Consider the following 17,058-nt stretch of genomic DNA (forward strand, 5'->3'; position numbering starts at 1 on the left):
CGCAGTAGGTGTGGTGACAGGGCTCAAAGAAATCTGCACAACCAAGCTATTATTTCTTCTAGTAAAATTAAACTCTTAATTGACAGATTATTTTCTTTAGTACAAACCTTTAGCTCACTTTTGCCCTGACAAGTCATCCACCAAGCTGAGGGGAAAGGTGAACACAAGTTTATCTTTGTATCTTAATACATGAACCATCACCAAAAAGATAAACCTAATCCAGGTGAAAAACACAGGAGACAATGGGTTCATTCATCATACTGTAGATACAGAGAAATTCATCTATCTGTCCTACATACCAAGGAATTTATGGTATAATTTTACAGGCTTTTAGTTAAGATCAACTATTGTCTTTTATACGACAGAAACAATTGGTTTGTGAATGTTTTAGGAAAATATATTTGTTGTCATAACTGTGTGTTTTACTTCTCAATTCTCCTTTGTATTAACAGCTGAAAAGAATAGTGTCAAATATGAAGGTGGGACAGTCGCTATGAGGACGATGTTTGTTTCCTGCTGAGGGGGATGCCCACAGGGCAAGAGATGCTGTCCCTTTATGTGACATAAGTTGAGCTTGGATATGCATCATCAAAAATATAAAGAAAATTAAATGAATAGAGCTTGGGGAAAGAGGAAGGCAGGATACTTTAGAGGAACAAGAAACTCATTAGAACTAAATGAATTTATGATTTCCTCAACATTCTACAACTTCTGAAACACTGACACAGAAAATACCAACTGACCAGAAAATACTGGGTTAGCTGGTTTCCATAATAGAACACCAACCACTGCTTGGTAAAAATGAAAGTCTGTCCAAAGAGCTTCCGTGCATTCAGATCCCTCTCTGTCTACTTTCACACTTATTGCTTTATCGATTATACGTTGAGAATATTTTACCATCAATGTGAAGACTAGAGTATTCCTTCTTGTGGGGCACATGGACTGTGCCACAAGGGAAGCTAGCATGGAGCTAGAGTGAGGCTGAGCTGTGTCCAAATCCTGAAAATCTTATTCTTGATCGCTCCCTCCCTGTCCGCATAGTCCTGTGCCCTCCACCCCCACAGCTCTGGAGGTAGTTACATACCCCAGCACCTGGAATGCCTCTCCATGCAAATGGGGCATCCTAGGATCTTAGGCCCTCAGCCAATGATGGACACCTACGCTGGACATCCCTTCCCACTCCCCAAGGATCATATAGCCTTTGTTCATGCCAATAAACACACACGCGCTGTTTCACTGAAGATCATCTAAGAAAGCTGTAATACCAAAAATCCTCAGTGAAGGCTTTCTTCCCCCAGCACTCCCAGCAAGACTGCGATCCTGCCTGTCTCGCCTGTTTGAAGAAGCAGAGCACAGGACTACACTGTCTCATCCTCATTTATCGTAGTCGGTCAATACACATGGGGGCAAAAGCATTTCCTAGACAGAGAACTTAGGCCATTGTCAGCATTTGAAAAACAAAGACTATTTTCCCATTATATCGCTATCAGATACTACAAATGTGGTGGCTGAAAAAAAAAAGACCCTATTATCTGCAAAGGTTACTGATGCCTGTGTACAGAACCTGAAAAGGTCAGAGGGAAGGAAGACAAAGCAACTGTAAGGGGCAGGATTCTAGAAGACGACCCCAGTGATCCTTATCCTGTAGCATTCCCCACCTTGTGGAGGGTTCGGAAGTATCATCATGAGTTTCTCATATATAGCCAGCTCAGAAAATATTTAATTTTTGACAAAAATAGGTGTTTTGATATTTAATAAATTGAGAACAGTAAGTTTTTAATTTGTTATTTAGCATGTTTATTTTTATAATCTACAAGCTGCTTGTTTTTAAATCATTAAGTATTAAGTGAATCTTATTTTAATTTGTGGACAATGTTCTTAGTGCAAAAAAAAAAAAAAACCCAAAATCATTTGTAAAATCATTAAAGTAACAAAATCATTTGTAGAATGGTCAGTGAAATAACAATATTGTTTATATTCCCCAATTTTTTATTATGCTGCCCCTAGCCAATGAAAGAGACGTCATTTAGATCATCTTTACAATGTACCAATTAGCATTAAAGTGCTTCCCAGACCAGTGTGGGTGGTTAATTAAAAATATCACCATTTCACCATTAGATATAGTCCCTTCCCTAACATGCTTATGACATTTTTTTAATCCAAATTACAAGAGTCGTGGGAAAGGATTACACATTAGCCAATTCCATCAGCTATAAAAGACCTCAAGTTGCTGTGGAATTTGGCTTCATTTTCTAGAGCAAGGGAGGGACAGCATCTCTACCTTCATTAAGAAGTCCAAACAACTTCAATTTCCTCCTTTCCAAGGGTTGGTACCTTCGCTTTTCCTTCTTTGGTTTGTGCAGGCAAAGTCTGAGATAGTCATTCATTTATTTTATCTGATTATAATAGATGGCATAATATTGTCTTACCGTGGCAGCAAGTTTAAAGGGGAGGTTAAGAAATTAATTTATTCACTCTCTTCAGCCCATAGACATTTATTAGGTTTCAACCATGGCACCTAATAAATCTCAACTGTTGCAAAGAGCTTATTGCTCAGCCACAGCAAGACAGAACTGCAATAAAGATGTGTTGTAACTGAGGTGAAAATCTACACAAGCCACTCTGATTACTGAGAAGTCAGGGCTTAATTATCAGTGCCGAGTCGCTCAGAGCATACCTTACAGGGGAGAAAGGGGGAGGATAGTGGGACCAGCGTTTGCAGCAAAGGGTGTTTTCATCAGAAAAGAACATGGGTGCAGCATTCTTGGATGTAATTCAGCGAGACGGCTGAAACGCAGTGTGCTCGCACCTTAACGTTGTTTCCCCTTTTATTCGCATCTCTTTTCCTTTAGGTTGGCGCCACTCAAGTCAGAGGCTGTAATACCTTCTTTTGTGACCTCTGCAGCAACCGCAGTACCTGGTCCACAGCTTAGGTCAGTGTCTATCGGATAATATGTAAAAAGGGTAAATAAATGGATGAATTACAGCCTATGGTTCAGAAATAGTACATGGGAATGTGCCATCATTCTGAACAATTGTTTCTACAATTTTCCATGTAATATCACTTAGCTTTCAAAATGCCATTAGAAGAGAAGAAAATACCACATGGAATTAGCTTCGCTTCTGTAAGCATTTATGGAGTGTAATTACTGGTCACTAATGAATTTTACCAGTATTATTTTCTCCTCAGATGCCTTTTGGCCCAGCACCCTGATGAAATTTCTCTGTTCCCCATCGCACAAGCCCATAGTTTTGGCACATAATGGACCTACTCCAGTCCCTGTTATTTGAACCAGACAGCTTCTGGCTCTGCACACCCAGGCTGGTTTCTCAGGTTCCTGCCGCCACTTAAGTTTGTCTTCTTTCTGGAATGTTAACACGCACTCTCTCACACACAGAGAACAGCACACAGCATCAACCACATAGCCCACCCCAACCACACACAACACGCATCTTCCTAGTTCCACACCCAGCTAACGTTGCATCTCTTTCATTTCCTCCGTGGGCCTGCCCTGCACTGCCTGCCGATACACATGGTGTAATGTTGTTACTAAAAAGGCCTAGAATTACACATCTGTCTTTCTCTGGCTGGCTCTAAGTAAAATTCCACAGGCAGAAGAAGCAGATAGATGTGCGTTTGTGTGTGTGCTGTAGCTGTACTGTTGTCTGTGGCAGGTCTTTAATAGAGTAGTACTCTCACTGCTAATAAAAATAAAAAAAGAGTTTAGGACAGCAAACTCTAGGTCTTCGTGATAAGGTGGTTTTGTTTCAATGGACTGGACGGTAGTGAGAATTCTCAATGCTTACCAGTCAGTGGTGGCACCATGGCCAAGAAGCGAATAGCTGTGATTGGAGCTGGCGTGAGTGGCCTGGGAGCCATCAAGTGCTGCTTGGATGAAGACCTGGAGCCCACCTGCTTTGAGAGAAGTGATGACATTGGAGGCCTGTGGAAATTCCAGGTGACATTTGCATTTTATTTGACTTTAAGTAAGGTTTCGTAAAATAACTATGGCAGTGTAAATGGTTTTGATAAAGGAAGCATACAGCATCTCACACCATCAGAGCCATTTAATGACCCTAATCTTTGTGCGTATGTCACTGATTAAGGAAATTTGTAAATATAGTCAAATTTAGATGAGGAATGAAACTTGGAAGATTGTATTCAAAGCATTTGAAATCTCATGTGACTCAATTATTAGTAAGAAGGTGATGGCTAACAACATATATGGATATATGTTCATATGTGTATGCTGTTTGGATGCTCTGCTGTTCAAAGTTAGGAATGCCATAATTTGGGGTGATAAAATAGGATGATGATCCTTTGCTGACCTTCTACCATGTACTATTCTATCCTGAAGTAATACTTGCATGCTATCCTTTCTTACCTGTCCCAGGGCAAAGTACAGAGAGATAGCTCAGTGTGTGTGTGTGTGTGTGTGTGTGTGTGTGTGTGTGTGTGTACGTGTGCTAGTGTTTTACAGGCTATTTTTCTTTGATTTCTAAGAAGCAAGAAATGCAGGGCTGAAGGGCGAAGACATGGTGCTAAATGCTGAGTAGGCTCATTTCTAAGTGGCACCTTCTCTTGGTGCTTTGCTCATCAGTTATTGGTTATGTCCATGAAATCCAGGACTTGTGATCAATGCTTTCCAGTTCTGCTCATCCTACAGAATCATTCTGACCAGCAGTCATGGATGGTCCATGTGACATCTTGGGGGTTTTCACGGATGAGTTCAGTTTCTTCTATTGCCCTTGGCTTTTAGCCCCATTCAGGACACGTATCAACAGCTAAACTATGAGGTCTCTTCATTCCTGTGGACAGTGGTTGTTCTGGCAAAGTAACTGGCGTAACTGTTTCCTAGGGATCTCCTCCTGGTGTCCCTGAAACAGACCAGTGTCCAAGAAGCATTCCAACTCAGCCCATACACCTTCCAACATGGTATTGACCCGACTCAAAGATGTCTCTATAACCTGAGGGATTTTCCCAAGGGCTGCTTTAACATACTGTTTTTAAATATCAATATCCATATTGTTTCTCCTTTAATTCGAGAGTTCATTCATTCAGTAAATATTTTTGAATATTTAGTATGTACAAGGGATATTTGCAGTTGATAGAATACTCTACTAAGTCTGAACGCAAATCCTCAGCATCAGGGAGCCCAAACTCTAAAAAGGCAACCTCAGGGATAATCTAGGAAAAGCATAGAGGGAATGTGGGGTACAAATCTAGGAGGAGGGAACGCGCCCAACATGTTAAAAAGAGTCAGAAAACTGGTGTGGTTGGCTTGTGGTGCCTAAGGGAAAGAAAACTAGGATGTATTTCTGAGGGATATGGGAAACTGGACTTTGTCAGTGGGTATAGACTGTAGCGAGGACTTTGACAGAAACTGAGATTAAAGAGACAAGGAACTTTCTTAAATTGTAGAAGGGCCATCCTGCTCCATGTTGAGAATGGACCAAAGGGAAGTCTAAGCAAGTGTATCTAATTTCAAAGATTCTCAATAACAGCATAGATATGCCATCACGCCAAACTATATCAAAATCCATGAGAGTATAGCAAATTGTACCGTCTACAATATGACATGATTTATCATATATGCTGAAATCCATTACATTTTTTCTTAGCAGTGTTATCATCTACAAATATTCTCTGTATCTGCTTATGAGTATATGGCTATTACACATATTTAATTGATCGTTTCTTTCATTAATATATAAAAAAAACTTGTCTCAAAAGAAAGGAAAATGTTACCTTGCATTATGTAGTATTGGTATTACTATTATCATCAAATTAGCTTTCTGTTAGAGCGGGTGCATAAAGCTGCTGATGCCCCCTAAATGTGGGGCGCAGAGAGTGCAGGAATGGGCAGTGTCTGAGAATGCATCAGCCCTTCACACTTCGAGTAGCATTTACGGCCACTAGTTCCCCAGCTTTTGTTTATCTCAAAGTGCATTTTCCTTTCATTTTTAAAAAAATTCCTTTTTTAATTAATTTTTATTTATTTTTTTGCATTGATTACATTTTATTCACTTTATATCCCACTTATAGCTCCTCCCTCATTCCATCCCAATTCCACCCTCCCTCTTCTCCTCCCTGCCCTTCTCTAAGTCCACTGATAGGGGAGATCCTACTTCCCTTCCATCGGACCAGAGCTTATCAGGTCTCATCAGGACTGGCTGTAATGTCCTCCTCTGTGGTCTGGCAAGGCTGCTCGTCCCTCGGGGTGGGAGTGGTCAAAGAGCCAGCCACTCAGTTCATGTCAGAGACAGTCCCTGTTCCCCTTGCTAGGGAACCCACTTGGATACTGAGCTGCCATGGGCTACATCTGAGCAGGGGTTCTAGGTTATATCCATGAATGGAAGTTGGTTGGAGTATCAGTCTCAGAAAAGACCCCTGTGCCCAGATATTTTGGTTCTGTTACTCTCCTTGTGAAGCTCCTGTCCTTTCCAAGTCTTACTAACTCCCCCTTCTTTAATAAGATGCCCTGCACTCTGCCCAAAGTTTGGTTATGAGTCTAAGCATATGCTTTGAAACACTGCTAGCTTGAGTCTTTCAGAGGCCCTCTGTGGTAGGCTCCTGTCCTGTTTCCTGTTTTCTCCTTCTTCCAATGTCTATCCCATTTGTCTTTCTAAGTGAGGATTGATCATCTTACCCCGAGTCCTCCTTCTTGCTTAGCTTCTTTAGGTGTACAGATTTTAATATGTTTATCCTATTATATGTCTATCATCCACTTACAAGTGAATATATACCATGTGTGTCTTTCTGTTTCTGGGTTACCTCACTCAGGATGATCTTTTCTAGATTTCACCATTTATCTGCAAATTTCATGATTTCCTTGTTTTTAATTGCTGAGTAGTATTCCATTGTGTAAATGTACCACAATTTCTGTATCCATTCCTCAGTTGAGGGACATCTGGGTTGTTTCCAGATTCTGACTGTTATGAATAAAGCTACTATGAACATGGTTGAACAAATGTCCTTGTTGTGTACTTGAGCATATGTTGAATATACTCCTAGGAGTGGTATAGCTGGATCTCGAGGAAGTGCTATTCCTAATTGTCTGAGAAAGCGCCAGATTGATTTCCAAAGTGGTTGTATAAGTTTACATTCCCACCAGCAATGGAGGACGGTTCCCCTTTCTCCACAACCTCTCCAACATGTGTTGTCACTTGAGTTTTTGATCTTAGCCATTCTGATGGGTATAAGGTGAAATCTCAGGGTCATTTTAATTTGCATCTCCCTGATGGCTAAGGACATTGAACATTTCTTTAAGTGTTTCTCTGCCATTCGATATTCTCTGTTTAGCTCCGTACCCCATTTTTAAATTGGATTACTTGATTTGTTGCTTTTTAACTTCTTTAGTTCTTTATATATTCTCGATATCAGCCCTCTGTCAGATATAGGGTTGATGAAGATCCTTTCCCAATCTGTAGACTGTTGTTTTGTTCTGACAACAGTGTCCTTTGCTTTACAGAAGCTTTTCAGTTTCATGAGGTCCCATTTATTGATTGTTGATCATAGAGCCTGTGTTGTTGGTGTTCTGTTCAGGAAGTTGTCTCCTGTGCCAATGAGTTCTAGGCTCTTTCCCACTTTTTCTTCTAACCGATTTAATGTGTCTGGTTTTATGTTAAGGTCTTTGATCCACTTGGACTTTAGTTTTGTGCAGGGTGATAAATATGGATCTATTTCCATTTTTCTGCATGTAGACATCCAGTTGGACCAGCACCATTTGTTGAAGATGATGTCTTTTTTCCATTGAATGGTCTTGGCTTCTTTGTCAAAAAGCAAGAATCCATAGGTGTGTGGGTTTATTTCTGGGTGTTTTATTAGGTTCCATTGATACACCATTCTGTTTCTATGCCAATACAATGAAGTTTTTATTACTATTGCTCTGTAGTACAGCTTGAGATCAGGGATGGAGATACCTCCAGATGATCTGTTGTTGTACAGGGTCATTTTGGAAATTCTGGGTTTTTTGTTTTTCCATATGAAGTTGAGAATTTTTCTTTCAAGGTCTGTAAAGAATAGTGTTGGTATTTTGATGGGAATTGCATTGAATCTGTAGATTGGTTTTGGCAGGATGGCCATTTTCACTATGTTAATCCTACCGATCCATGAGCACGGGAGATCTTTCCATCTTCTGGTATCTTCTTCAATTTCTTTCTTCAGAGACTTGAAGTTTTTTCAAACAGGTCTTTCACTTGCTTGGTTAGAGTCACACCAAGGTACTTTATGTTATTAGTGGCTATTGTGAAAAGTGTTGTTTCCCTAATTTCTTTCTTGGCCTTTTTGTCTTTGGTATACTGGAGGGCTTCTGATTTTTTTTTAGTTAATTTTGTATTAAAAGAATTCTTACTGGCCTTTGAAGTCTAGGCAATCATTTTTATTTTGTCATTTTACATACATTATTCTCTTTTCTGACATCATCGCTCTGATTGAGGAGTCATGTACAGGATTTGTTGTTGATTCAATGTGATGTGATGAAATGTGAGTGTGGGGGGGTACGGGGGGTGTTTTCTCTAGAAAATATAGGAGCTATGGGGGAAATATCTTGACAATCTTTAAAAAACAATCTTCTACTTTTTTTTTATAACTGAGCCCACTTAAAAATATTTCATTACCTTCTAATTATGAAGTTTGTTGTACTGAGGGGTCTTCTCTTATAGAAAAACCCTTCGGAGGAAATGCCTAGTATCTACAAGTCTGTGACCATCAACACTTCAAAGGAGATGATGTGCTTCAGTGACCTCCCCACCCCTGACCACTTCCCCAACTACATGCATAACCGCAAACTCATGGACTATCTCCGGATGTATGCTAAGCACTTCAGCCTTCTGGATCACATTCGATTTAAGGTGAACGGTTGTGTTGTGTGTGTGCATGTGTGTGGGCAAATACGTTACTTATGGGCACAGAAGTTCTGCCCAGCACCTTCTGGTTTCCTCAGATGAGGAAGAGTTTATCAGTGAGCTTCCTATGTCAGAAAAGTATCACGGGTTGAATGAGACTTTTTGAGAGTTTCGCTTGAAGGTGAGGCTGGAAATCTTTGCTCATCAGAACCTATTCTGACAGTGTGTTGCGGTGGTGCAGCCCTCCATGTAAGATATAAATCCAAAATGCTTGTGAACTTAGAATAATAGCAACAGCAGCTGAGCCAAATCATGTTGCTTATAGAACAAGAAGCTCATACAAAGAATGCTTATTTCCTACCTTCTACCTGTGATCAACAGTACAACTCAAACATACAAACCCGGTTTCACTTCATGATGAAGTTTTAATCCTTCAATTCACAACACAGGCCTGAGGTAAATAAACAGTCCTGTGCTAGAGAGGGAACAAAATAAAAAAATATTATCTCCCTGCATACGAAGTCTTCCTAGGAGAAGGTCAAAACTGTGGATTTAGTCACTCCCCTATTCCATAAAGCCTCAACCGTTTCTATTTAATATCCCCACTACACTGAAAACGCACTCAACAATGAGCTGCTGTGGAAGGAACAGGAGCTATCCTGGTGGGGATGCCTTGGGTAAGTGTCCTGTCAGGATCTGTGGGACCTGGAGAGGAAGACCAAGCAAGACCTGTGAAGTGAGTCACCGTGTTTCCACCCTTGTCCTCAGACCAAAGTGAGAAGTGTGAGAAAGCGTCCAGACTTCGGTGTCAGTGGACAATGGGATGTTGTGGTGGAGACGGACGGGAAGCAGGAAAGCCTGATCTTTGATGGGGTTCTGGTCTGCAGCGGCCACCACACAGACCCGCACCTGCCACTTAAGTCCTTCCCAGGTATGTCATGAAGAATCTGACACAGACGCATTTTCCAAATAATTTACAGGCAGAAATGAGTGCGCATGAATGTTACTAAGTTTCAGTGAATTTTTCCTGGTATCCCTCAGGAACAAAGTGTTCACCCTCTATTAACAGGACAATACAATCCATTGAGATACCAAAGCAGGCAAACACAAACACTTTTCCACTTATCATCACATACACCTCCTCACTTATAGCAAAAATCAGCCCACATTTAAATGGTTCTAGTTTTGTACCACTTATTTGATCTGTTTGTTTCAAAGAAAGTAAAATTAATAAAAACGAAGCACAAAGACAAGTGACAAACAAACAGCTGGCAAATCCATATATTTAGAAATCTTAACATATGGGGAAAGAACTTTAGTACATGTATTTATCATGAGTTTATTTTTAATTTTTAAGTAAAATAATTACTCATTTTCTCCTTTCCCTTTCCTCCCTCCAATCACTTCCATGTGCCATCCTTTGCTCCTTTTCCAAGTCATGGTCTTTTTCTTTAACTGTTACTGCTATACATCAATCACACATAGATATGACATATCATATCTCTCTATATGTATATATGTATATATGATTAAAGGGCTAGCCACTCTGGATTGGATAACCAATTGAAGGGGTTTTTCCTAAGAGAAGACTATTTCTCTCACTCTCAGCATTTCTTACTCACCTGTAGTCTATGAGCAGCTTATTGTTCCCTGTGGTTCTATGTGGTAAAATGGTACCCATCTCAAGGTGGATTGTTTTAGCTCCCTTATTTCCCTAAGCCCCCTCCCCTTACTCTTGACCCACTTTTCCTCTATTTCTATCATGGTACCACCAGGAATCACTAGAAAATATTTTATATTTCAATTATTATTTTTTTTTTGTTACTCAAGAAACCATTATGGGAAATGGAGGCAAAGTAAATAAGATTACCTTAAATGGTTGTTCAAATTTCTGAGTGAATTTACACATAACATACATAATCTTTTTGTACCCCAAAACAAATCTTTGCAAAATGAGAGTCCCTGGATTTTGAACATTATAAAGCAATACATTCAGGGAGGCATTTCTAAGTATGAGATAATCTACAGACTGCACACTAAGCTATTGTAGCAGCTTCTTTCTGATGCTCCCTGGCTGAGAGGCACTCCCTATAGAGAGAGAGAAACATGTTCACATAGAGCAGGCCTAGCCATGTCAGACAGATGGGGGGTTTTAAGCATCCAACCAAGCCAAGTACGGCCTCGGGTGCTGACATCGGGCACATAAGGCAGGGGAGAAACCAATGAAGAACAGCTCTACAGCTCCTAGAGAACTGTAACACAGTACACCACTCAGTCCACGTTGTTGATTTTCTTAGAGCTGGGAGACTAATATAACAATGAATAGTGCTAGATCCTGGTGCTGTTGGAACACTTTCATTTGTACAGAGCAAAGACAGAGAGAGGCATTATTTCATAAATACTTTATAAGCTCACCAGGTTGTACTGAGAACCCACGGACACAACTTCTGGGCTTAGTCCCCCCCCACCCCTGATCTCCTTTAAACATAAGTGACATTTGAGGATGATGTGTGAGCTTCAGCTGGCTGACCCAGATTTAATTTCTTGCTCCTCCGGGTGGTTCAGAATATAACTTTCTTCTCTCTGTTAAGATGTGAAAGTTCTCAGGGTGACAAATTACTTTCTTCTGCCACAGGCATCGAGAAGTTTGAAGGCTGTTATGTCCATAGTAGGGAATACAAAAGCCCCGAGGACTACGCAGGAAAGAGAATTGTTGTGGTTGGCATTGGGAATTCCGGTGTGGATATTGCGGTGGAGCTCGGTCGGGTAGCAAAACAGGTTTGTTGGCAATCATTAACTCACCAGTGGAGTCCTGGCCACTGGTAGGTGTCATCCTGAGTGAAGGTTTGGAAAAAAAAAAAAAAGGCCCACCCTCAAGATGGGTTCTATGTTCATACAGAGTAGAAAATGAATGCAAAATAAATCCCTTATACTAACAATGGGAACGGGCTTGTGAACAATTTACCAAGTGAGCTAAGTGAGGATGGTACTAGGTAGGTAAAGCATGATGTTAAATAACAAATCTGATTTTTTTTTCTTCTTGGTATGATCTGCATATGAGGGAGAACGTGGTATTTGTCTTTCTGAGTGTGGGTTACTTTCACCTAGTAAGATATCTTCCATGCACTTATTTTAGAGAAAACAATATAGATTTTCAAAGCAATTGATATGGCAATTAGCTTTTGAATTCAGACCCTTATTTACATATCAAGTACAGCTATGTCAATACCAGGAGGATTATTAACACGATAGTTCAGTGACAGGTGGATAAGTGAATTATATGTTAGTTTTCATTCATAAATTTGGTGTCATATAAGCTGCATTTGTTAAGGGGGTGGCTCAGGCAAAGTTCCAGTGGAGCATAGCATGGTGGCCGCTGCCCAGTGCTTTGCCTTCTGTTCTTCAGTGGTCAGCACTCTCCAAACGGGGTGAGAGCTGACGTCTGAACAGTACAACAGGTCAACCTTCCTCTCTTCAGTCCTGCTGTAATTCTGCCTCCCACAGGTATTCCTCAGCACTAGACGAGGTTCATGGATTTTACACCGTGTTTGGAACAACGGGTATCCCATGGATATTTCATTCTTCACTCGGTTCCATAGCTTCCTCCAGAAAGTATTGACCACGGCAGCGGTAAATAAGTACCTAGAGAAGACAATGAACTCAAGGTTCAACCATGCACACTATGGGCTTCAGCCCCAGCACAGGTAACAAACAGAGGGCTCGATGTAGGTCATCGTGTGTAGATGTGATGGGCTTTTTGCTTTGAAGACAATGTCATCTTTAGTTCCTGGTTGATCTCGTAACCTTAGGGATGGAAAGCACTCAGAATTAGATAGTATATTTTAAGGCGTGCAAATGTGCACGTGCTTCTTGGCACCACTTGATTCATCCATTCACCAGTCAGTTACCACGTGATTGCTTTACACCAAAAACTGAGACAGAAGGCAATGCAATGCTCCTCCCTTCGACAGACGTCAACTGAAGAGGTCAGAGAAGACACAAACATAGGTTTGAGCAAAGCAGTGTGAGAGGCCATGATGGATGGGAGAGCGGGGTGCATCTAGGTCCAAATCAGACATAGTCAGTTTCATTGGGGTAGGGATGGAAGTGACAGGGAAGCATTCACAGAAGGGGAGCTACCTAAGGGATCCCCCTCTGTAAGACTACCCCTGTGACTCCAGGTCTGATCCCATGAAACTTTCTTGGCTCAGAAATCACCAGTAGCTTCTAAGTAAAAAGCAAAAGAGAGAGTGGGATCAGGGCTAAGCCGAGTTAAGAAAGAAATATAAATGTAATGAAGAAATATTCAAATGAGTTAGTCACCCCAGGATCCATTGATGGGATACTTATCCTCAAATTTATATTTCAATGATATGTTGAGGTGGTGCCATCAAGAGTAATTGAGATTAGATGATACCATGAGGATGAGGCCCCAGTGAGGGTTCGGGCTTTTACAAGAGGAGGAGGAGATAACTGAGTCGGAGATTTTGCTCTGTTTCCCCGTGTGCCACTTCAGACTATGCAGTGTCCCCAGCAGCAAGAAGACACTCACTAGATGTGACTCCTTGACATGGGCTCTCCATAAATGATCTAAATCAATAAATGTTACATATTTTTTATAAATTACCCAGTTACCCAGTCTTACATATTGTTCTAGCAAAGGTAAACAGATCAGACAACAAATAATATCTTTCTTACATGAGTGCTTATTGTCTCCAATTACATGCACACACTCATACATGCATGTGTGTGTGTGTGTGTGTGTGTGTGTGTGTGTGTGTGTAGGCATGTGGGGGGGCGTGTGTATGCATGCTGTACATGCAAGTGGGTGAGAGCGTGTGGAGGGCAGAGCTTGATGTCCGAGGTCCTGTGAAACAGCTCTCCACCTTGTTTGAGGCAAGGTCTCTCCTTGAATACGGTGCTCAACAATTCAGTTGCATGAGACAGGAAGCAAGTCCCAGGACCTTCTTGTCTTCTCCTTCCCACTGCTGGGATTGCAGGTCCTCACTGCGGTGTTCAGGTTGCTATGCCGGGGCCGAGGGTGAAGCTCAGAGTCTCATTCTTGCACAGCTACCACTTAGGGACTCAACTATCCAGCTTCCCCACTCCCCCATATGATTCAGCAGATGGGACAAACAAATGTGATAATTTAATAACCTTCTATTATGCTGTGGATGAAAACATTACATTCTGTGGAGGAAGATGAGTACTGTTTTTGTTTGTTTGTTTGTTTGAGACAGGGTTTCTCTGGGTAGCTTCGGCTGTCCTGGACTCTCTTTGTAGACCAGGATGGCCTGGAACTCACAGAGATCCACCTGCCTCTGCCTCCCCGAGTGCTGGGGTTAAAGGTGTGCACCACCACTAAGCTATAGAATGTCATGAGAACTAGGAAGGAAGTGGGTGGCGGATATCACACAGACGTTGACCGTCTAGGGGTAGAACTAGATAGATAGACCAATAGAATGAAGCAATCCTTAGGAGTGATATTTACGTTAAGACTTAAAGGGCAAGAAAGAGCCAGCATGAAAAGTCATCTAAAAAAAAGAAGGATTCTTAAGCAAGTCATTCTTGAGCTAGGTTGGGGGTTGGTTAAAAAGCGACGAAGAGAAGAGAACTCAGTGCCATAGTGAACTCAGCAAGAGAACCACAAAGAGGCAGAAGCAAAGGCACATATGGCTGGATCACAGGGCAAAACCTGGACTCTGTCCATTTTTTAGATGATTGCATAAATTAAGGCATCCAACATGTTCTCTTATACACACACACAACGAAACTGTCACGGTAGTGAAGCAAACCGAAACATCCATGATCTCACATAGACCTATTTTGGCAAAAGCATCTAAATCCTTGATGCAATAGTGTTGTTGGCTCTAGCCCCCATGCACTGAGTTTGAACCTTAACTTGTTCATTCTGCACACTTTGACTTTACATCCTTTCATCTACATTTCTCCATGTTCTCTTCCACCCCCAAAACCTGCTAATAGCCATTGTAATCTCTACTCATTAGACTTTTTTCTTTACATACTACATGTAAGTAATAAAACACCCTTTTACAGTATCTGGCATATTTCACAGAGCATACTATTTTTCACGTTTATTATGCTGTGGCAGCTGGCAATATCTTTATTAATTTTATTAGTATTTTTTTGAGAATCTTGTATAATGTATTTTGATTACGTTTCTCTCTCCCTACGCCCCTGCCAGATCCACACACCCCATGTTTTATATATAAATATATATGTATAAACGTACATATATATTTTAAACCATCAAGTCCAATTTGTGCTGCCACATACTGCTTGATGCTGGCCTTTTGGACTTAGAATCTTATGCCTACTAGGTAAGTGTTCTATCACCCATATTAAGGCTGACTAGCATCTCAATGGACATACAATCACAGTCACAGATCAGGGAAAAAAGAAAGACACGTATCACAGTTTCTTACTCATTAGTCCGTGGATCAACACGTAGGTTCTGATTTTACTCAGGTTTACTCTTTGAGTAGCATGAGTAAGAAAACAATAAACATGGAGCTGCAGGTATGTTTTGAGGCAGTGAGCATTTCCCTAAGTACTAAGAATAATGACTTAGGAGTTGAATGATAATGCTACATGTTTATGTCTAGAGCTGAGACACTAAGGGACCCATTAAGGCTTTGAACAGTGTTTGAGTCTCCCTTCTCAACAGGTCAGATGAGTACCTGAAGATCAATTTTAGGGATCCCAAAGGTGAAACTCTGGTGCATTCTGGGAAGAGCTTGGTGTGTGATTCTGCTGAAAAGCAACATCAGCTCTTCATGAAGCAAGTGCCCTAGCACTGACGAAGTGGAGAAGTAGTAGCTGAATCCTTCCTGAGGCCACTATGCCCAAGAAGGAGGAGGCAAAGGCTTTCTTTGGCTAGCCCAACAAGATTAGGAATGTTTGCAAGTTTTTTCATCTTAGTTCACAGAGATGGCCCTCTTACCTTGGCCCACTACCTGCAGAACAGCCACCTAAAGCTGCCTTCAGCTACCAAAGGCAACTTGTAGAAAGTGTCAAACAGAATCCAAACAGGCAATATATCTGAAAATTGGGACAGCTACTAGGACAGCTGAGTGGAGAAAAGAAATTAGATTGCATAAAAACAATGAAGCACTCTTAAAGAGATCCAAGGCTACAAAGAATTACTCCCTGGTAATTAAAAACGCCATTTCCCAATTAAAAGCCAAAGGAAATAGTAGGAAAAAACGCTTACTAGAAAGATAAAAAAAAATTGGGATAAAGAGGAGACACAATACTTAAATAAGGAACAGAAGAAAAGATTTCCCAGATTGAAAAGGAGTCTCTGGATTCCAGTATACAATACTGACAACACATGAGTACGCAGATGCTCTCCATGGGAACCCTGCGGTTTCCCCACATTTTTCAAGGCCTGGTTGAACCTTACTGGCCAGCCACATGGTTAGTCTCCCGAAAGTTAGCCTGAGGCTGGGCCTTGAAGAACCCTAGGCATTTATAAAAGCTTTAGGTCTTTTCCCAGATCACTAAAAGAAACCAACCCCAGCCTTTATGTCAAATTCTTTAACCAATCTACAAACCCCATAGCCTCGGCCTGCTCACTGGGGCATCCCTTATCTTGTTTGACCAGAACACACGGTAGCCTTGGTGATCTCCTCTAGTACATTCTTTGAACATCTAGTACATTCTATGAGCCTGTTTCAGAATGTCTTACTTCAGAATTCTGCCCAATTACCTCTTGGAGCAGTTTTGAATATCTCCAGGTCCAGCCTCAGACAGACAAAACTCTCAGGAAAATTGTACCAATATGGCTCCACTCATAAAGGAAACCCAATACGGCTTTTGTTGATCTACATATGTACAGCATTGAAGACAACAGCACAATGGAATCTACAGATTCTGCTAGAAAATATTCAACCTCAGGCTCCTAAATCCTGTAAGAAGACAAGAAAGTCATGTGAGTTTGGGTCCACAATAGAAAAGTATCAGAGCAGGTACCTAGGACAGAAGAAGAAAAAGGGAAAAGGTGATCACACACACATACACACACTTATAAATATTTATTTATGATTAAACTTTTGTGGAAGTAGATACAAAAGAAATGAAAACACAAAAATAAATAAGAAAGGAATGAAGGAAAAAGGAAGGAGGGAAGGAAGGAAGGAGAGAAGGAAGGAAGGAAGGAAGGAAGGAAGGAAGGAAGGAAGGAAGGAA

General features: G+C 41.0%; 1 protein-coding gene across 1 annotated transcript in view; it reads left to right on the top strand.

Annotated features, from left to right (window-relative positions):
- Positions 1 to 3,824: 3,824 nt before the first annotated feature.
- LOC129689251 (flavin-containing monooxygenase 5-like) overlaps positions 3,825 to 17,058 on the top strand; it is a 19,584-nt gene continuing 6,350 nt past the window's right edge. The window contains exons 1-5 of the mRNA XM_055624371.1: positions 3,825 to 3,959; positions 8,665 to 8,853; positions 9,616 to 9,778; positions 11,483 to 11,625; positions 12,352 to 12,551. Of these exons, the coding sequence (XP_055480346.1) occupies positions 3,825 to 3,959; positions 8,665 to 8,853; positions 9,616 to 9,778; positions 11,483 to 11,625; positions 12,352 to 12,551 (830 nt within the window). The remainder of the gene's footprint in view (positions 3,960 to 8,664; positions 8,854 to 9,615; positions 9,779 to 11,482; positions 11,626 to 12,351; positions 12,552 to 17,058) is intronic.

This window comes from Psammomys obesus, unplaced genomic scaffold (assembly GCF_907164565.1).
Source record: "Psammomys obesus unplaced genomic scaffold, mPsaObe1.curated_primary_1811, whole genome shotgun sequence".
Classification (NCBI taxonomy): Eukaryota; Metazoa; Chordata; class Mammalia; order Rodentia; family Muridae; genus Psammomys; species Psammomys obesus.